The sequence below is a fragment of the Carcharodon carcharias genome, chromosome 5 (assembly GCF_017639515.1).
Source record: "Carcharodon carcharias isolate sCarCar2 chromosome 5, sCarCar2.pri, whole genome shotgun sequence".
Classification (NCBI taxonomy): Eukaryota; Metazoa; Chordata; class Chondrichthyes; order Lamniformes; family Lamnidae; genus Carcharodon; species Carcharodon carcharias.
In genome coordinates this window covers 2,655,362-2,677,850 of record NC_054471.1, presented here as the reverse complement: position 1 = coordinate 2,677,850, position 22,489 = coordinate 2,655,362, and the positions used below count along the sequence as shown (strand labels likewise).

The following is a 22,489-nucleotide window of genomic DNA, read 5'->3' as shown; positions in this document are numbered from 1 at the left end:
TACATCCTGTGGGCCAGTTACCTTATTCCTTACATCCTGTGGGGCAGTTACCTTATTCCTTACATCCTGTGGGCCAGTTACCTTATTCCTCACATCCTGTGGGCCAGTTACCTTATTCCTTACATCCTGTGGGCCAGTTACCTTATTCCTTACATCCTGTGGGCCAGTTACCTTATTCCTTACATCCTGTGGGCCAGTTACCTTATTCCTTACATCCTGTGGGGCAGTTACCTTATTCCTTACACCCTGTGGGCCAGTTACCTTATTCCTTACATCCTGTGGGCCAGTTACCTTATTCCTCACATCCTGTGGGCCAGTTACCTTATTCCTTACATCTTGTGAGCCAGTTACCTTATTCCTTACATCCTGTGGGCCAGTTACCTTATTCCTTACATCCTGTGGGCCAGTTACCTTGTTCCTTACATCCTGTGGGCCAGTTACCTTGTTCCTTACATCATGTGGGCCAGTTACCTTATTCCTCACATCCTGTGGGCCAGTTACCTTGTTCCTTACATCATGTGGGCCAGTTACCTTATTCCTCACATCCTGTGGGCCAGTTACCTTATTCCTTACATCCTGTGGGCCAGTTACCTTATTCCTTACATCCTGTGGGCCAGTTACCTTATTCCTTACATCCTGTGGGCCAGTTACCATATTCCTTACATCCTGTGGGCCAGTTACCTTATTCCTTACACCCTGTGGGCCAGTTACCTTATTCCTTACATCCTGTGGGCCAGTTACCTTATTCCTTACATCCTGTGGGCCAGTTACCTTATTCCTTACATCCTGTGGGCCAGTTACCATATTCCTTACATCCTGTGGGCCAGTTACCTTGTTCCTTACATCATGTGGGCCAGTTACCTTATTCCTCACATCCTGTGGGCCAGTTACCTTATTCCTTACATCCTGTGGGCCAGTTACCTTATTCCTTACATCTTGTGAGCCATTTACCTTATTCCTTACATCCTGTGGGCCAGTTAGCTTGTTCCTTAAATCCTGTGGGCCAGTTACCTTATTCCTTACATCCTGTGGGCCAGTTACCTTATTCCTTACATCCTGTGGGCCAGTTACCTTATTCCTCACATCCTGTGGGCCAGTTACCTTATTCCTTACATCCTGTGGGCCAGTTACCTTATTCCTCACATCCTGTGGGCCAGTTACCTTATTCCTTACATCCTGTGGGACTGTTACCTTATTCCTTACATCCTGTGGGCCAGTTACCTTATTCCTTACATCCTGTGGGCCAGTTACCTTATTCCTCACATCCTGTGGGCCAGTTACCTTATTCCTTACATCCTGTGGGCCAGTTACCTTATTCCTCACATCCTGTGGGCCAGTTACCTTATTCCTTACATCCTGTGGGCCAGTTACCTTATTCCTTACATCCTGTGGGCCAGTTACCTTATTCCTTAAATCCTGTGGGCCAGTTACCTTATTCCTTACACCCTGTGGGCCAGTAACCTTATTCCTCTTCTTTGTGGACCATTTACTTTATTCCTTTCATCCTGTGGAACAGTTAATTTATTCCTTTCATCCTGTGGGCCAGTTAATTTATTCCTTACATCCTGTGGGCCAGTTACCTTATTCCTCACATCCTGTGGGCCAGTTACCTTATTCCTCACATCCTGTGGGCCAGTTACCTTATTCCTTACATCCTGTGGACCAGTTACCTTATTATTCACATCCTGTCGGCCAGTTACCTTATTCCTTACATCCTGTGGGACAATTACTTTATTCCTTACATCCTGTGGGCCAGTTACCATATTCCTTACATCCTGTGTACCAGTTACCTTATTCCTTACAACCTGTGGGCCAGTTACCTTATTCCTTACATCCTGTGGGCCAGTTACCTTATTCCTCACATCCTGTGGACCAGTTACCTTATTCCTCACATCCTGTGGGCCAGTTACCTTATTCCTCACATCCTGTGGGCCAGTTACCTTATTCCTCACATCCTGTGGGCCAGTTACCTTATTCCTCACATCCTGTGGGCCAGTTACCTTATTCCTCACATCCTGTGGGCCAGTTACCTTATTCCTTACATCCTGTGGGCCAGTTACCTTATTCCTCACATCCTGTGGACCAGTTACCTTATTACTTACCTCCTGTGGGCCAGTTACCTTATTCCTCACATCCTGTGGACCAGTTACCTTATTACTTACCTCCTGTGGGCCAGTTACCTTATTACTTACATCCTGTGGGCCAGTTAACTTATTCCTTACATCCTGTGGGACAGTTACCTTATTCCTTAGATCCTGTGGGCCAGTTACCTTATTCCTCACATCCTGTGGGCCTGTTACCTTATTCCTCACATCCTGTGGGCCAGTTACCGTATTCCTCACATCCTGTGTACCAGTTACCTTATTCCTTACATCCTGTGTACCAGTTACCTTATTCCTCACATCCTGTGTACCAGTTACCTTATTCCTTACACCCTGTGTACCAGTTACCTTATTCCTCACATCCTGTGTACCAGTTACCTTATTCCTTACACCCTGTGTACCAATTACCTTATTCCTCACATCCTGTGTACCAGTTACCTTATTCCTTACATCCTGTGTACCAGTGACCTTATTCCTTACACCCTGTGTACCAGTTACCTTATTCCTTACACCCTGTGTACCAGTTACCTTATTCCTTACACCCTGTGTACCAGTTACCTTATTCCTTACATCCTGTGTACCAGTGACCTTATTCCTTACACCCTGTGTACCAGTTACCTTATTCCTTACACCCTGTGTACCAGTTACCTTATTCCTTACACCCTGTGTACCAGTTACCTTATTCCTCACATCCTGTGGGCCAGTTACCTTATTCCTTACATCCTGTGGGCCAGTTACCTTATTCCTCACATCCTGTGGGCCAGTTACCTTATTCCTTACACCCTGTGGGCCAGTTACCTTATTCCTCACATCCTGTGGGCCAGTTACCTTATTCCTCACATCCTGTGGGCCAGTTACCTTATTCCTTACATCCTGTGTACCAGTTACCTTATTCCTTACATCCTGTGGGCCAGTTACCTTATTCCTTACATCCTGTGGGCCAGTTACCTTATTCATCACATCCTGTGGGCCAGTTACCTTATTACTCACATCCTGTGGGCCAGTTACCTTATTATTCACATCCTGTGGGCCAGTTACCTTATTCCTTACATCCTGTGGGCCAGTTACCTTATTACTCACATCCTGTGGGCCAGTTACCTTATTATTCACATCCTGTGGGCCAGTTACCTTATTCCTTACATCCTGTGGGCCAGTAACCTTATTCCTCTTCTTTGTGGACCATTTACTTTATTCCTTTAATCCTGTGGAACAGTTAATTTATTCCTTTCATCCTGTGGGCCAGTTAATTTATTCCTTACATCCTGTGGGCCAGTTACCTTATTCCTCACATCCTGTGGGCCAGTTACCTTATTCCTTACATCCTGTGGGCCAGTTACCTTATTCCTCACATCCTGTGGGCCAGTTACCTTATTCCTTACATCCTGTGGGCCAGTTACCTTATTCCTTACACCCTGTGGGCCAGTTACCTTATTCCTCACATCCTGTGGGCCAGTTACCTTATTCCTTACATCCTGTGGGCCAGTTACCTTATTCCTCACATCCTTTGGGCCAGTTACCTTATTCCTTACATCCTGTGGGCCAGTTACCTTATTCCTCACATCCTTTGGGCCAGTTACCTTATTCCTTACATCCTGTGGGCCAGTTACCTTATTCCTCACATCCTGTGGGCCAGTTACCTTATTCCTTACATCCTGTGGGCCAGTTACCTTATTCCTTACATCCTGTGGGCCAGTTACCTTATTCCTCACATCCTGTGGGCCAGTTACCTTATTCCTTACATCCTGTGGGCCAGTTACCTTATTCCTTACATCCTGTGGGCCAGTTACCTTATTCCTCACATCCTTTGGGCCAGTTACCTTATTCCTTACATCCTGTGGGCCAGTTACCTTATTCCTCACATCCTGTGGGCCAGTTACCTTATTCCTTACATCCTGTGGGCCAGTTACCTTATTCCTTACATCCTGTGGGCCAGTTACCTTATTCCTTACATCCTGTGGGCCAGTTACCTTATTCCTTACACCCTGTGGGCCAGTAACCTTATTCCTCTTCTTTGTGGACCATTTACTTTATTCCTTTCATCCTGTGGAACAGTTAATTTATTCCTTTCATCCTGTGGGCCAGTTAATTTATTCCTTACATCCTGTGGGCCAGTTACCTTATTCCTCACATCCTGTGGGCCAGTTACCTTATTCCTCACATCCTGTGGGCCAGTTACCTTATTCCTCACATCCTGTGGGCCAGTTACCTTATTCCTCACATCCTGTGGGCCAGTTACCTTATTCCTTACACCCTGTGGACCAGTTACCTTATTCCTCACATCCTGTGGGCCAGTTACCTTATTCCTCACATCCTGTGGCCCAGTTACCTTATTCCTCACATCCTGTGGACCAGTTACCTTATTCCTTACATCCTGTGGGCCAGTTACCTTATTCCTTACATCCTGTGGGCCAGTTACCTTATTCCTTACATCCTGTGGGCCAGTTACCTTATTCCTTACATCCTGTGGGCCAGTTACCTTATTCCTTACATCCTGTGGGCCAGTTACCTTATTCCTTACATCCTGTGGACCAGTTACCTTATTCCTCACATCCTGTGCGCCAGTTACCTTATTCCTTACATCCTGTGGACCAGTTACCTTATTCCTTACATCCGGTGGGCCAGTTACCTTATTCCTCACATCCTGTGGGCCAGTTACCTTATTCCTTACATCCTGTGGGCCAGTTACCTTATTCGTCACATCCTGTGGGCCAGTTACCTTATTCCTTACATCCTGTGGACCAGTTACCTTATTCCTTACATCCTGTGGACCAGTTACCTTATTCCTTACATCTTGTGGACCAGTTACCTTATTCCTTACATCCTGTGGGCCAGTTACCTTATTCCTTACATCCTGTGGGCCAGTTACCTTATTCCTCACATCCTGTGGGCCAGTTACCTTATTCCTTACATCCTGTGGGCCAGTTACCTTATTCCTTACATCCTGTGGGCCAGTTACCTTATTCCTCACATCCTGTGGGCCAGTTACCTTATTCCTCACATCCTGTGGGCCAGTTACCTTATTATTCACATCCTGTGTACCAGTTACCTTATTCCTTACATCCTGTGGACCAGTTACCTTATTCCTCACATCCTGTGGGCCAGTTACCTTATTCCTTACATCCTGTGGGCCAGTTACCTTATTCCTTACATCCTGTGGACCAGTTACCTTATTATTCACATCCTGTGGGCCAGTTACCTTATTCCTCACATCCTGTGGGCCAGTTACCTTATTCCTTACATCCTGTGGGCCAGTTACCTTATTCCTTACATCCTGTGGACCAGTTACCTTATTATTCACATCCTGTGGGCCAGTTACCTTATTCCTTACATCCTGTGGGCCAGTTACCTTATTCCTTACATCCTGTGGGCCAGGTACCTTATTCCTTACATCCTGTGGGCCAGTTACCTTATTCCTTACATCCTGTGGGCCAGTTACCTTATTCCTTACACCCTGTGGACCAGTTACCTTATTCCTCACATCCTGTGCGCCAGTTACCTTATTCCTCACATCCTGTGGGCCAGTTACCTTATTCCTTACATCCTGTGGGCCAGTTACCTTATTCCTTACATCCTGTGGACCAGTTACCTTATTCCTCACATCCTGTGGGCCAGTTACCTTATTCCTCACATCCTGTGGGCCAGTTACCTTATTCCTTACATCCTGTGGGCCAGTTACCTTATTCCTTACATCCTGTGGACCAGTTACCTTATTCCTCACATCCTGTGGGCCAGTTACCTTATTCCTTACATCCTGTGGGCCAGTTACCTTATTCCTTACATCCTGTGGACCAGTTACCTTATTATTCACATCCTGTGGGCCAGTTACCTTATTCCTCACATCCTGTGGGCCAGTTACCTTATTCCTTACATCCTGTGGGCCAGTTACCTTATTCCTTACATCCTGTGGGCCAGGTACCTTATTCCTTACATCCTGTGGGCCAGTTACCTTATTCCTTACATCCTGTGGGCCAGTTACCTTATTCCTTACACCCTGTGGACCAGTTACCTTATTATTCACATCCTGTGGGCCAGTTACCTTATTCCTCACATCCTGTGGACCAGTTACCTTATTATTCACATCCTGTGGGCCAGTTACCTTATTCCTCACATCCTGTGGGCCAGTTACCTTATTCCTTACATCCTGTGGACCAGTTACCTTATTATTCACATCCTGTGGGCCAGTTACCTTATTCCTCACATCCTGTGGGCCAGTTACCTTATTCCTCACATCCTGTGGGCCAGTTACCTTATTCCTTACATCCTGTGGGCCAGTTACCTTATTCCTCACATCCTGTGGGCCAGTTACCTTATTCCTTACATCCTGTGGACCAGTTACCTTATTATTCACATCCTGTGGGCCAGTTACCTTATTCCTTACATCCTGTGGGCCAGTTACCTTATTCCTCACATCCTGTGGGCCAGTTACCTTATTCCTTACATCCTGTGGACCAGTTACCTTATTATTCACATCCTGTGGGCCAGTTACCTTATTCCTTACATCCTGTGGGCCAGTTACCTTATTCCTCACATCCTGTGGGCCAGTTAATTTATTCCTTACATCCTGTGGGCCAGTTACCTTATTCCTCACATCCTGTGGGCCAGTTACCTTATTCCTTACATCCTGTGGGCCAGTTACCTTATTCCTTACATCCTGTGGGCCAGTTACCTTGTTCCTTACATCCTGTGGGCCAGTTACCTTGTTCCTTACATCCTGTGGGCCAGTTACCTTGTTCCTTACATCCTGTGGGCCAGTTACCTTGTTCCTTACATCCTGTGGGCCAGTTACCTTATTCCTTACATCCTGTGGGCCAGTTACCTTGTTCCTTACATCCTGTGGGCCAGTTACCTTATTCCTTACATCCTGTGGGCCAGTTACCTTGTTCCTTACATCCTGTGGGCCAGTTACCTTATTCCTTACATCCTGTGTACCAGTTACCATATTCCTTACATCCTGTGTACCAGTTACCTTATTCCTCACATCCTGTGGGCCAGCTACCTTATTCCTTACATCCTGTGGACCAGTTACCATATTCCTTACATCCTGTGGGCCAGTTACCTTATTCCTTACATCCTGTGGGCCAGTTACCTTATTACTTACATCCTGTGGGCCAGTTACCTTGTTCCTTACATCCTGTGGGCCAGTTACCTTATTACTTACATCCTGTGGGCCAGTTACCTTATTCCTTACATCCTGTGGGCCAGTTACCTTATTACTTACATCCTGTGGGCCAGTTACCTTGTTCCTTACATCCTGTGGGCCAGTTACCTTATTACTTACATCCTGTGGGCCAGTTACCTTGTTCCTTACATCCTGTGGGCCAGTTACCTTATTACTTACATCCTGTGGGCCAGTTACCTTATTCCTTACATCCTGTGGGCCAGTTACCTTATTCCTTACATCCTGTGGGCCAGTTACCTTATTACTTACATCCTGTGGGCCAGTTACCTTGTTCCTTACATCCTGTGGGCCAGTTACCTTATTACTTACATCCTGTGGGCCAGTTACCTTGTTCCTTACATCCTGTGGGCCAGTTACCTTATTCCTTACATCCTGTGGGCCAGTTACCTTATTACTTACATCCTGTGGGCCAGTTACCTTATTCCTTACATCCTGTGGGCCAGTTACCTTATTCCTTACATCCTGTGGGCCAGTTACCTTATTCCTTACATCCTGTGGACCAGTTACCTTATTCATTACATCCTGTGGGCCAGTTACCTTATTCCTTACATCCTGTGGGCCAGTTACCTTATTACTTACATCCTGTGGGCCAGTTACCTTATTACTTACATCCTGTGGGCCAGTTACCTTATTACTTACATCCTGTGGGCCAGTTACCTTATTCCTTACATCCTGTGGGCCAGTTACCTTATTACTTACATCCTGTGGGCCAGTTACCTTATTCCTTACATCCTGTGGGCCAGTTACCTTATTCCTTACATCCTGTGGACCAGTTACCTTATTCCTTACATCCTGTGGGCCAGCTACCTTATTCCTCACATCCTGTGGGCCAGCTACCTTATTCCTTACATCCTGTGGGCCAGTTACCTTATTCCTTACATCCTGTGGGCCAGTTACCTTATTATTCACATCCTGTGGGCCAGTTACCTTATTCCTTACATCCTGTGGGCCAGTTACCATATTCCTTACATCCTGTGGGCCAGTTACCTTATTCCTTACATCCTGTGGGCCAGCTACCTTATTCCTCACATCCTGTGGGCCAGCTACCTTATTCCTTACATCCTGTGGGCCAGTTACCTTATTCCTTACATCCTGTGGGCCAGTTACCTTATTCCTTACATCCTGTGGGCCAGTTACCTTATTATTCACATCCTGTGGGCCAGTTACCTTATTCCTTACATCCTGTGGGCCAGTTACCATATTCCTTACATCCTGTGGACCAGTTACCTTATTCCTTACATCCTGTGGGCCAGCTACCTTATTCCTTACATCCTGTGGGCCAGTTACCTTATTCCTTACATCCTGTGGGCCAGTTACCTTATTCCTTACATCCTGTGGGCCAGTTACCTTATTCCTTACATCCTGTGGGCCAGTTACCTTATTCCTTACATCCTGTGGGCCAGTTACCTTATTCCTCACATCCTGTGGGCCAGTTACCTTATTCCTTACATCCTGTGGGCCAGTTACCTTATTCCTTACATCCTGTGGGCCAGTTACCTTATTCCTTACATCCTGTGGGCCAGTTACCTTATTCCTTACATCCTGTGGGCCAGTTACCTTATTCCTTACATCCTGTGGGCCAGTTACCTTATTCCTTACATCCTGTGGGCCAGTTACCTTATTCCTCACATCCTGTGGGCCAGTTACCTTATTCCTTACATCCTGTGGGCCAGTTACCTTATTCCTTAAATCCTGTGGGCCAGTTACCTTGTTCCTTACATCCTGTGGACCAGTTACCTTATTCCTTACATCCTGTGGGCCAGTTACCTTATTCCTTACATCCTGTGGGCCAGTTACCTTATTCCTTACATCCTGTGGGCCAGTTACCTTATTCCTTACATCCTGTGGGCCAGTTACCTTATTCCTTACATCCTGTGGGCCAGTTACCTTATTCCTTACATCCTGTGGGCCAGTTACCTTATTCCTTACATCCTGTGGGCCAGTTACCTTATTCCTTACATCCTGTGGGCCAGTTACCTTATTCCTTACATCCTGTGGGCCAGTTACCTTATTCCTTACATCCTGTGGGCCAGTTACCTTATTCCTTACATCCTGTGGGCCAGTTACCTTATTCCTTACATCCTGTGGGCCAGTTACCTTATTCCTTACATCCTGTGGGCCAGTTACCTTATTCCTTACATCCTGTGGGCCAGTTACCTTATTCCTTACATCCTGTGGGCCAGTTACCTTATTCCTTACATCCTGTGGGCCAGTTACCTTATTCCTTAAATCCTGTGGGCCAGTTACCTTATTCCTTAAATCCTGTGGACCAGTTACCTTATTCCTTACATCCTGTGGGCCAGTTACCTTGTTCCTTAAATCCTGTGGGCCAGTTACCTTATTCCTCACACCCTGTGGGCCAGTTACCTTGTTCCTCACACCCTGTGGGCCAGTTACCTTATTCCTCACATCCTGTGGACCAGTTACCTTATTCCTCACATCCTGTGGGCCAGTTACCTTATTCCTCACATCCTGTGGGCCAGCTACCTTATTCCTTACATCCTGTGGGCCAGTTACCTTATTCCTCACATCCTGTGGGCCAGTTACCATATTCCTCACACCCTGTGGGCCAGTTAACTTATTCCTTACATCCTGTGGGCCAGTTACCTTATTCCTTACATCCTGTGGGCCAGTTACCTTATTCCTTACATCCTGTGGGCCAGTTACCTTGTTCCTTACATCCTGTGGGCCAGTTACCTTATTCCTTACATCCTGTGGGCCAGTTACCTTATTCCTTACATCCTGTGGGCCAGTTACCTTATTCCTTACATCCTGTGGGCCAGTTACCTTATTCCTTACATCCTGTGGGCCAGTTACCTTATTCCTTACATCCTGTGGGCCAGTTACCTTATTCCTTACATCCTGTGGGCCAGTTACCTTATTCCTTACATCCTGTGGGCCAGTTACCTTATTCCTTACATCCTGTGGGCCAGTTACCTTATTCCTTACATCCTGTGGGACAGTTACCTTATTCCTCACATCCTGTGGGCCAGTTACCTTATTCCTTACATCCGGTGGGACAATTACCTTATTCGTCACACCCTGTGGACCAGTTACCTTATTCCTTACATCCTGTGGACCAGTTACCTTATTCCTTACATCCTGCGGGCCAGTTACCTTATTCCTTACATCCTGTGGGCCAGTTACCTTATTCCTTAGATCCTGTGGGCCAGTTACCTTATTCCTCACATCCTGTGGGCCAGTTACCTTATTCCTCACATCCTGTGGGCCAGTTACCTTATTCCTTATATCCTGTGGGCCAATTACCGTATTCCTCACATCCTGTGTACCAGTTACCTTATTCCTTACATCCTGTGTACCAGTTACCTTATTCCTCACATCCTGTGTACCAGTTACCTTATTCCTTACACCCTGTGTACCAGTTACCTTATTCCTCACATCCTGTGTACCAGTTACCTTATTCCTTACACCCTGTGTACCAATTACCTTATTCCTCACATCCTGTGTACCAGTTACCTTATTCCTTACATCCTGTGTACCAGTGACCTTATTCCTTACACCCTGTGTACCAGTTACCTTATTCCTTACACCCTGTGTACCAGTTACCTTATTCCTTACACCCTGTGTACCAGTTACCTTATTCCTCACATCCTGTGTACCAGTTACCTTATTCCTTACACCGTGTGTACCAGTTACCTTATTCCTCACATCCTGTGTACCAGTTACCTTATTCCTTACATCCTGTGTACCAGTGACCTTATTTCTTACACCCTGTGTACCAGTTACCTTATTCCTTACACCCTGTGTACCAGTTACCTTATTCCTCACATCCTGTGTACCAGTTACCTTATTCCTTACATCCTGTGGGCCAGTTACCTTATTCCTTACATCCTGTGGGCCAGTTACCTTGTTCCTTACATCCTGTGGGCCAGTTACCTTATTCCTTACACCCTGTGGACCAGTTACCTTATTCCTTACATCCTGTGGGCCAGTTACCTTATTCCTCACATCACGTGGGCCAGTTACCTTATTCCTTACATCCTGTGGGCCAGTTACCTTATTCCTTACATCCTGTGGGCCAGTTACCTTATTATTCACATCCTGTGGGCCAGTTACCTTATTCCTCACATCCTGTGGGCCAGTTACCTTATTCCTTACATCCTGTGGGCCAGTTACCTTATTATTCACATCCTGTGGGCCAGTTACCTTATTCCTTACATCCTGTGGGCCAGTTACCTTATTCCTTACATCCTGTGGGGCAGTTACCTTATTCCTCACATCCTGTGTACCAGTTACCTTATTCCTCACATCCTGTGGGCCAGTTACCTTATTCCTTACATCCTGTGGGCCAGTTACCTTATTCCTTACATCCTGTGGGGCAGTTACCTTATTCCTCACATCCTGTGTACCAGTTACCTTATTCCTTACATCCTGTGGGCCAGTTACCTTATTACTTACATCCTGTGGGCCAGTTACCTTATTATTCACATCTTGTGGGCCAGTTACCTTATTCCTTACATCCTGTGGGCCAGTTACCTTATTATTCACATCTTGTGGGCCAGTTACCTTATTACTTACATCCTGTGGGCCAGTTACCTTATTATTCACATCTTGTGGGCCAGTTACCTTATTCCTCACATCCTGTGGGCCAGTTACCTTATTCCCTACATCCTGTGGGCCAGTTACCTTATTCCTTACATCCTGTGGGCCAGTTACCTTATTCCTTACATCCTGTGGGCCAGTTACCTTATTCCTTACATCCTGTGGGCCAGTTACCTTATTCCTTACATCCTGTGGGCCAGTTACCTTATTCCTTACATCCTGTGGGCCAGTTACCTTATTCCTTACATCCTGTGGGACTGTTACCTTATTCCTTACATCCTGTGGGCCAGTTACCTTATTCCTTACATCCTGTGGGACTGTTACCTTATTCCTTACATCCTGTGGGCCAGTTACCTTATTATTCACATCCTGTGGGCCAGTTACCTTATTCCTTACATCCTGTGGGACTGTTACCTTATTCCTTACATCCTGTGGGCCAGTTACCTTATTCCTTACATCCTGTGGGACTGTTACCTTATTCCTTACATCCTGTGGGCCAGTTACCTTATTCCTTACATCCTGTGGGACTGTTACCTTATTCCTTACATCCTGTGGGCCAGTTACCTTATTCCTTACATCCTGTGGGCCAGTTACCTTATTCCTTACATCCTGTGGGACTGTTACCTTATTCCTTACATCCTGTGGGCCAGTTACCTTATTCCTTACATCCTGTGGGACTGTTACCTTATTCCTTACATCCTGTGGGCCAGTTACCTTATTCGTCATACCCTGTGGACCAGTTACCTTATTCCTTACATCCTGTGGGCCAGTTACCTTATTCGTCATACCCTGTGGACCAGTTACCTTATTCCTTACATCCTGTGGGCCAGTTACCTTATTCCTTACACCCTGTGGGCCAGTTACCTTATTCCTTACATCCTGTGGGCCAGTTACCTTATTCCTTACATCCTGTGGGCCAGTTACCTTATTCCTTACATCCTGTGGGCCAGTGACCTTATTCCTCACACCCTGTGGGCCAGTTACCTTATTCCTTACATCCTGTGGGCCAGTTACCTTATTCCTTACATCCTGTGGACCAGTTACCTTATTCCTCACATCCTGTGGGCCAGTTACCTTATTCCTCACATCCTGTGTACCAGTTACCTTATTCCTTACATCCTGTGGGCCAGTTACCTTATTACTTACATCCTGTGGGCCAGTTACCTTATTACTTACATCCTGTGGGCCAGTTACCTTATTCGTCACACCCTGTGGACCAGTTACCTTATTCCTCACATCCTGTGGGCCAGTTACCTTATTCCTTACATCCGGTGGGCCAGTTACGTTATTACTTACATCCTGTGGGCCAGTTACCTTATTCCTTACATCCGGTGGGCCAGTTACCTTATTACTTACATCCTGTGGGCCAGTTACCTTATTCCTCACATCCTGTGGGCCAGTTACCTTATTCCTTACATCCGGTGGGCCAGTTACCTTATTACTTACATCCTGTGGGCCAGTTACCTTATTCCTCACATCCTGTGGGCCAGTTACCTTATTCCTTACATCCGGTGGGACAATTACCTTATTCGTCACACCCTGTGGACCAGTTACCTTATTCCTTACATCCGGTGGGACAGTTACCTTATTCCTCACATCCTGAGGGCCAGTTACCTTATTCCTTACACCCTGTGGGCCAGTTTACTTATTCCTTACATCTTGTGGGCCACTTACCTTATTCCTCAATTCCTGTGGGCCAGTTACCTTATTTCTTACATCCTGTGAGCCAGTTACCTTATTCCTTACATCCTGTGGGCCAGGTACTTTATTCCTTACACCCTGTGGGCCAGTAACCTTATTCCTCTTCTTTGTGGACCATTTACTTTATTCCTTTCATCCTGTGGAACAGTTAATTTATTCCTTTCATCCTGTGGGCCAGTTAATTTATTCCTTACATCCTGTGGGCCAGTTAGCTTATTCCTTACATCCTGTGGGCCAGTTAATTTATTCCTTACATCCTGTGGGCCAGTTAGCTTATTCCTCACATCCTGTGGGCCAGTTACCTTATTCCTTACATCCTGTGGGCCAGTTACCTTATTCCTTTCATCCTGTGGACCAGTTAATTTATTCCTTACACCCTGTGGGCCAGTTACCTTATTCCATACATCCTAAGGGACAGTTACCTTAATCTTCACATCCTCTGGGACAGTCACCTATTCCTCACATCCTGTGGGCCAGTTACCTTATTCCTTACATCCTGTGTTCCAGTCACCTTATTCTTTACATTCTGTTGGCCTTATTCCTCATACCCTGTGGGACAATTACTTTATCCTTACACCCTGTGGGCCAGTTACCTTATTCTTTACATTCTGTGGGCCAGTTACCTTATTCCTTACACCCTGAGGGCCAGTTACCTTATTCCTTACACCCTGTGGGCCAGTTACCTTATTCCTTACACCCTGTGAACCCGTGTCTTTATTCCTCACATCCTGTGGGCCCATTACCTTTTTCCTTACATTCTGTGGGCCAGTTACCTCATTCCTTACATCTTGGGGACCAGGTTCCCTATTCCTTATACCCTCTGGGATAGTTACCTTATTCCTGACACCCTGTGGGCCAGTTACCTTATTCCTTCCAATCTGTGTGCCCATTATCTTATCCAGATCACAACAGTTCTACTGCTGCTAAGGGGAAGACCCCACCTGTTTTTAAAACATTTCTTTTTCAAAATCATAGCAGATCTCAATTGTTGGTTTTAGTGTCTTGTTTGTGTATCCTGATGATACAAGTTATTCTGTTCTGTGTGGAACGAGCCAGAAGTGGGACTAATTGGAGAGCTCTTTTATAAAGGCGGAGTAACGAAGATGGGCTTAATTGCCTCCTGCCCTCTTCCATTCCATTATTGAGAAGACATTCCACATCCAGGCTGTGAAATGTGTTGGAAAATGCTCTTGCTGCATTCTGTTTCAGTGGAGAGACACACAGTTGTTGTCGCTCCAACAGTTAGCCTCATATTGAAATGAAATTTGGTTTGATGCTATCTACTCTCTGTGCCTGTATATTAGGATGAAACCATCGAATAAACAAGAAATACATTTGATTTTTTGTTTGCTTGCATTTACAAGAGTTTGCGATTGAGGATGGCTTTATTTGAATATACACAGTGGTCTGTCACTTCTCCAGATTCAACAACATAAGCCCAGGTCAGAAGATGACCACAATACCAGGGCCCTCTTGTCTCACCATTGACTGGGTCGGAATGGAAGGAATTTCCTAGTGCTTGCATTTCACAATGACCCAAAATATAAATGGCAAGGTCTTCCACTCCTTCTTACAAAACATAAGTACAGTTTCCAGCCCGGCACACCCCGGACAGTAACATTGATATCTTGTGCAGTAATGCCCTTCAGGCAATCATTCAACAACCCTCACATTTTCATTGAAAAATTATACATTAACCAGCCTCTGAAATTAAACCCACCCCGAGTTAAACAATGTGAATGAAAGCAGCTCATCTCCGGCGAGGTCCGATTTGCTTTCCTGGCTCTCAATCAGAAATCCTTGTGACCAACATTTGAAAACCAACAGGATAAACCTGGAGCTCAAATGAAGGATTGTTTTGTAAATGGGTGAAACAAGGAAACACTGAACTCTGCAAAGAGACAGGCAGAAGTTCCTATAAATGGCTGTAGAGCAGTTACAATCAATCCCATCCTCGTGGCAATTAGTCCATGACTTAAACACGGGTTTGATTTTGTGTAGAACCTCACACAGCAAAGCTGCAGCAGGATATGGGCACAGCACTCAGATGGAATCACCTTCAGCCTCTGCATTAAGACAAGTTCCACCTCTGAGGATGCAAACAGTTCCTGATTGGAAACAGGATCCTAATCCCAGTTCCTCCCACATGCTGGATAAGTGATATAAACATGACAATTTGAAGCGTACTGATTATGCATGGATCATGGAAATGGTCTACATCAGGCAGTTCTTCATCAGGTAACTAGGGTTGACCAAACTTGCCATGTTGTGCAATATGGACAAAAACAGGGACCTGTCCATCTGGAATTCCCCTCCATTGGAATCAGTCTGATTTTGTTTTAAAGTCATGGCCAAGAATGATAGGGATTATTTTCTAAATGTGCCAAACTCAGCGGCTGAACTGTGGCCCGGTTCTTGCATTAGTGACAGACTGAGTTTGTGTTCCAGTTGAGAGTCCTTGTCCAGATCTATATTCTGGTGCATCACTTGCTCCTGATGCATCTTCACTTGCTTCCTGGTGGATGTTCCTTTGTGCTGGACACTCAAAGTGCACACAGTGGAATACCTACATCAGAAAATTATGGTTAGAATTTTAACTCATATTGTGCTTTGCTTCTGAATGGAGACTCTGGATCCTTGACCTAACACTTTAAATCTGTGAGCAAAGAAATTTGCCCAATTAACACATCTATTAATCCACTGAAACCTTTCAAAGATTGTGCAGCTGTAAACCATTGGCCTAACAAGTAATATGACATAACATGATCAGCATCACGTGTGCTCTCTGGCATTACTGATCACAAGACCATGAAAACATCAGCTCATTCTGACTGAAATTTAACTGAGACTTAATCCCACTTCCCCACCTCACTCCACCAACATGTCACCTTATATCTTCTCCCATATTATCAAGTTCTAGGTGGTTCTTTGCTGATTGATCAATCAGATCGGCTGTGCTCTTAGTGCATATTGGAACAGACTCGATGGGCTGAATGACCTGCCTCTCTGCCTACTTCTAATGATCTTATTCTGAATTTAAAAAATCCTCCCAATCCTCAGGCTTAGGACTTTTTCTGATAACATTGCAAAACTCTTGTAATCTAAAACTATCTTCAACTTTCCTAGATAACCACGGTGTGTACCACTTCTCTCGGGGGGGAGCTGACCACAGTGTGTACCATGTCACCGGGGGGAAAATTGACCATGGTGTGTACCACTTCTCCGTGGTCATTGACCATGGTGTGGGGGGGGTGGGGGAGCTGACCATAATGTGTACCACTTCTCCGGGGGAAACTGACCACAGTTTGTACCACTTCTCAATGGGAAATTGATCACGGTGTGTACCACTTCTCTGGGGGAAATTGACCATGGTGTGTCCCATTTCTCAATGGGAAATTAACCATAGTGTGTACCATTTCACCGGGCGAAATTGACCATGCTGTGTACCACGTCACCGGGGGAAATTGACCATGGTGCGTACCACGTCACCGGGGGAAATTGACTACGGTGTGTACCACTTCTCAATGGGAAATTGACCATGGTGTGGGGGGCGGGAGCTGACCATAGTGTGTACCACTTCTCCGGGGGAAATTAACCACGGTGTGTACCACGTCTCAATGGGAAACTGACCAAAGTGTGTACCACTTCTTTGGGAGGAAATTGACCACGGTGTGTACCATTTCTCAATGGAAAATTGACCACGGTGTGTACCACTTCTCTGGGGAAATTGATCATGGTGTGTACCATTTCTCAATGGGAAACTGACCACGGTGTGTACCACTTCTCAATGGGAAACTGACCATGGTGTGTACCACTTCTCAATGGGAAACTGACCATGGTGTGTACCACTTCTCAATGGGAAACTGACCATGGTATGTACCACATCTCCAGGGGAAGCTGACCATGGTGTGTACCACTTCTCCGAGAGAAGCTGACCATGGTGTGTACCACTTCTCCGATAGAAGCTGACCATGGTATGTACCACATCTCCGGGGGAAGCTGACCATGGTGTGTATCACTTCTACGAGGGGAGCTGACCATGGTGTGTACCACTTCTCTGAGGGAAGCTGACCATGGTATGTACCACATCCCCAGGGGAAGCTGACCATGGTGTGTACCACTTCTCTGAGGGAAGCTGATCATGGTGTGTACCACTTCTCCGAGGGAAGCTGACCATACTGTGTACCACTTCTCCAAGAGAAGCTGACCATGGTGTGTACCACTTCTCCGAGGGAAGCTGACCATGGTGTGTACCACTTCTCTGAGGGAAGCTGACCATGGTATGTACCACTTCTCTGAGGGAAGCTGACCATGGTGTGTAACCACTTCTCCGGAGGGAAGCTGACCATGATGTGTACCACATCTCCAGGGGAAGCTGACCCTGGTATGTACCACTTCTCTGAGGGAAGCTGACCATGGTGTGCACCACTTCTCCGGAGGGAAGCTGACCATGGTGTGTACCACATCTCCAGGGGAAGCTGACCATGGTGTGTACACTTCTCCAAGGGAAGCTGACCATGGTGTGTACCACTTCTCCGGAGGGAAGCTGACCATGGTGTGTACACTTCTCCGGAGGGAAGCTGACCACGGTGTGTACCACTTCTCTGAGGGAAGCTGACCACGGTGTGTACCACTTCTCCGGAGGGAAGCTGACCACGGTGTGTACCACTTCTCCGGCGGGGACGCTGACCACGGTGTGTAACACATCTCTGAGGGAAACTGACCATGGTGTGTACCACTTCTCTGAGGGAAGCTGACCATGGTGTGTACCACTTCTCTGAGGGAAGCTGACCGACCATGGTGTGTACCACTTCTCTGAGGGAAGCTGACCATGGTGTGTACCACTTCTCTGAGGGAAACGGACCATGGTGTGTACCACTTCTCTGAGGGAAGCTGACCATGGTGTGTACCACTTCTCCGGAGGGAAGCTGACCATGATGTGTACCACATCTCCAGAGGAAGCTGACCATGGTGTGTAACACTTCTCTGAGGGAAGCTGACCATGGTGTGTACCACTTCTCTGAGGGAAGCTGACCATGGTGTGTACCACTTCTCTGAGGGAAGCTGACCATGGTATGTACCACTTCTCTGAGGGAAGCTGACCATGGTGTGTACCACTTCTCTGAGGGAAGCTGACCATGGTGTGTACCACTTCTCTGAGGGAAGCTGACCATGGTGTGTACCACTTCTCTGAGGGAAACTGACCATGGTGTGTACCACTTCTCTGAGGGAAGCTGACCATGGTGTGTACCACTTCTCTGAGGGAAACTGACCATGGTGGGTACCACTTCTCTGAGGGAAGCTGACCATGGTGTGTACCGCTTCTCTGAGGGAAGCTGACCATGGTGTGTACCACTTCTCTGAGGGAAGCTGACCGACCTTGTTGTGTACCACTTCTCTGAGGGAAACTGACCATGGTGTGTACCACTTCTCAGAGGGAAGCTGACCATGGTGTGTACCACTTCTCTGAGGGAAGCTGACCATGGTGTGTACCACTTCTCTGAGGGAAACTGACCATGGTGTGTACCACTTCTCTGAGGGAAGCTGACCATGGTGTGTACCACTTCTCTGAGGGAAACTGACCATGGTGTGTACCACTTCTCTGAGGGAAGCTGACCATGGTGTGTACCACTTCTCTGAGGGAAGCTGACCATGGTGTGTACCACTTCTCCGGAGGGAAGCTGACCATGATGTGTACCACATCTCCAGGGGAAGCTGACCATGGTGTGTAACACTTCTCTGAGGGAAGCTGACCATGGTGTATACCGCTTCTCTGAGGGAAGCTGACCATGGTGTGTACCACTTCTCTGAGGGAAGCTGACCGACCATGGTGTGTACCACTTCTCTGAGGGAAGCTGACCATGGTGTGCACCACTTCTCTGAGGGAAATTGACCATGGTGTGTACCACTTCTCTGAGGGAAGCTGACCATGGTGTGTACCACTTCTCTGAGGGAAACTGACCATGGTGTGTACCACTTCTCTGAGGGAAGCTGAACATGGTGTGTATCACTTCTCTGAGGGAAACTGACCATGGTGTGTACCACTTCTCTGAGGGAAACTGACCATGGTGTGTACCACTTCTCTGAGGGAAACTGACCACGGTGTGTACCACTTCTCTGAGGGAAGCTGACCATGGTGTGTACCACTTCTCTGAGGGAAGCTGACCATGGTGTGTACCACTTCTCTGAGGGAAACTGACCATGGTGTGTACCACTTCTCTGAGGGAAGCTGACCATGGTGTGTACCACTTCTCTGAGGGAAACTGACCATGGTGTGTACCACTTCTCTGAGGGAAGCTGACCATGGTGTGTACCACTTCTCTGAGGGAAACTGACCATGGTGTGTACCACTTCTCTGAGGGAAGCTGACCATGGTGTGTACCACTTCTCTGAGGGAAACTGACCATGGTGTGTACCACTTCTCTGAGGGAAGCTGACCGACCATGGTGTGTACCACTTCTCTGAGGGAAGCTGACCATGGTGTGTACCACTTCTCTGAGGGAAACGGACCATGGTGTGTACCACTTCTCTGAGGGAAGCTGACCATGGTGTGTACCACTTCTCCGGAGGGAAGCTGACCATGATGTGTACCACATCTCCAGAGGAAGCTGACCATGGTGTGTAACACTTCTCTGAGGGAAGCTGACCATGGTGTGTACCACTTCTCTGAGGGAAGCTGACCATGGTGTGTACCACTTCTCTGAGGGAAGCTGACCATGGTATGTACCACTTCTCTGAGGGAAGCTGACCATGGTGTGTACCACTTCTCTGAGGGAAGCTGACCATGGTGTGTACCACTTCTCTGAGGGAAGCTGACCATGGTGTGTACCACTTCTCTGAGGGAAACTGACCATGGTGTGTACCACTTCTCTGAGGGAAGCTGACCATGGTGTGTACCACTTCTCTGAGGGAAACTGACCATGGTGTGTACCACTTCTCTGAGGGAAACTGACCATGGTGTGTACCACTTCTCTGAGGGAAACTGACCATGGTGTGTACCACTTCTCTGAGGGAAACTGACCACAGTGTGTACCACTTCTCTGAGGGAAGCTGACCATGGTGTGTACCGCTTCTCTGAAGGAAACTGACCATGGTGTGTACCACTTCTCTGAGGGAAGCTGACCGACCATGGTGTGTACCACTTCTCTGAGGGAAGCTGACCATGGTGTGTACCACTTCTCTGAGGGAAACTGACCATGGTGTGTACCACTTCTCTGAGGGAAGCTGACCATGGTGTGTACCACTTCTCTGAGGGAAACTGACCATGGTGTGTACCACTTCTCTGAGGGAAGCTGACCATGGTGTGTACCACTTCTCTGAGGGAAACTGACCATGGTGTGTACCACTTCTCTGAGGGAAGCTGACCGACCATGGTGTGTACCACTTCTCTGAGGGAAGCTGACCATGGTGTGTACCACTTCTCTGAGGGAAGCTGACCATGGTGTGTACCACTTCTCTGAGGGAAACTGACCATGGTGTGTACCACTTCTCTGAGGGAAGCTGACCATGGTGTGTACCACTTCTCTGAGGGAAGCTGACCATGGTGTGTACCACTTCTCCGGAGGGAAGCTGACCATGATGTGTACCACATCTCCAGGGGAAGCTGACCATGGTGTGTAACACTTCTCTGAGGGAAGCTGACCATGGTGTGTACCGCTTCTCTGAGGGAAACTGACCATGGTGTGTAACACTTCTCTGAGGGAAGCTGACCATGGTGTGTACCGCTTCTCTGAGGGAAGCTGACCATGGTGTGTACCACTTCTCTGAGGGAAGCTGACCGACCTTGTTGTGTACCACTTCTCTGAGGGAAACTGACCATGGTGTGTACCACTTCTCTGAGGGAAGCTGACCATGGTGTGTACCACTTCTCTGAGGGAAGCTGACCATGGTGTGTACCACTTCTCCGGAGGGAAGCTGACCATGATGTGTACCACATCTCCAGAGGAAGCTGACCATGGTGTGTAACACTTCTCTGAGGGAAGCTGACCATGGTGTGTACCACTTCTCTGAGGGAAGCTGACCATGGTGTGTACCACTTCTCTGAGGGAAGCTGACCATGGTATGTACCACTTCTCTGAGGGAAGCTGACCATGGTGTGTACCACTTCTCTGAGGGAAGCTGACCATGGTGTGTACCACTTCTCTGAGGGAAGCTGACCATGGTGTGTACCACTTCTCTGAGGGAAACTGACCATGGTGTGTACCACTTCTCTGAGGGAAGCTGACCATGGTGTGTACCACTTCTCTGAGGGAAACTGACCATGGTGGGTACCACTTCTCTGAGGGAAGCTGACCATGGTGTGTACCGCTTCTCTGAGGGAAGCTGACCATGGTGTGTACCACTTCTCTGAGGGAAGCTGACCGACCTTGTTGTGTACCACTTCTCTGAGGGAAACTGACCATGGTGTGTACCACTTCTCAGAGGGAAGCTGACCATGGTGTGTACCACTTCTCTGAGGGAAGCTGACCATGGTGTGTACCACTTCTCTGAGGGAAACTGACCATGGTGTGTACCACTTCTCTGAGGGAAGCTGACCATGGTGTGTACCACTTCTCTGAGGGAAACTGACCATGGTGTGTACCACTTCTCTGAGGGAAGCTGACCATGGTGTGTACCACTTCTCTGAGGGAAGCTGACCATGGTGTGTACCACTTCTCCGGAGGGAAGCTGACCATGATGTGTACCACATCTCCAGGGGAAGCTGACCATGGTGTGTAACACTTCTCTGAGGGAAGCTGACCATGGTGTATACCGCTTCTCTGAGGGAAGCTGACCATGGTGTGTACCACTTCTCTGAGGGAAGCTGACCGACCATGGTGTGTACCACTTCTCTGAGGGAAGCTGACCATGGTGTGCACCACTTCTCTGAGGGAAATTGACCATGGTGTGTACCACTTCTCTGAGGGAAGCTGACCATGGTGTGTACCACTTCTCTGAGGGAAAC

At 47.3% G+C, this 22,489-nt stretch overlaps 1 protein-coding gene across 2 annotated transcripts in view; it reads right to left on the bottom strand.

The window, feature by feature from the left end:
* Positions 1 to 14,911: 14,911 nt before the first annotated feature.
* Positions 14,912 to 22,489, bottom strand: part of btbd9 (BTB (POZ) domain containing 9) — a 537,933-nt gene continuing 530,355 nt past the window's right edge. For both annotated transcript variants that reach the window (XM_041188563.1, XM_041188562.1), the window contains exon 11: positions 14,912 to 16,111. In XM_041188563.1, coding sequence (XP_041044497.1) covers positions 15,935 to 16,111 — 177 coding nt within the window. In that variant the 3' untranslated portion in view covers positions 14,912 to 15,934. The remainder of the gene's footprint in view (positions 16,112 to 22,489) is intronic.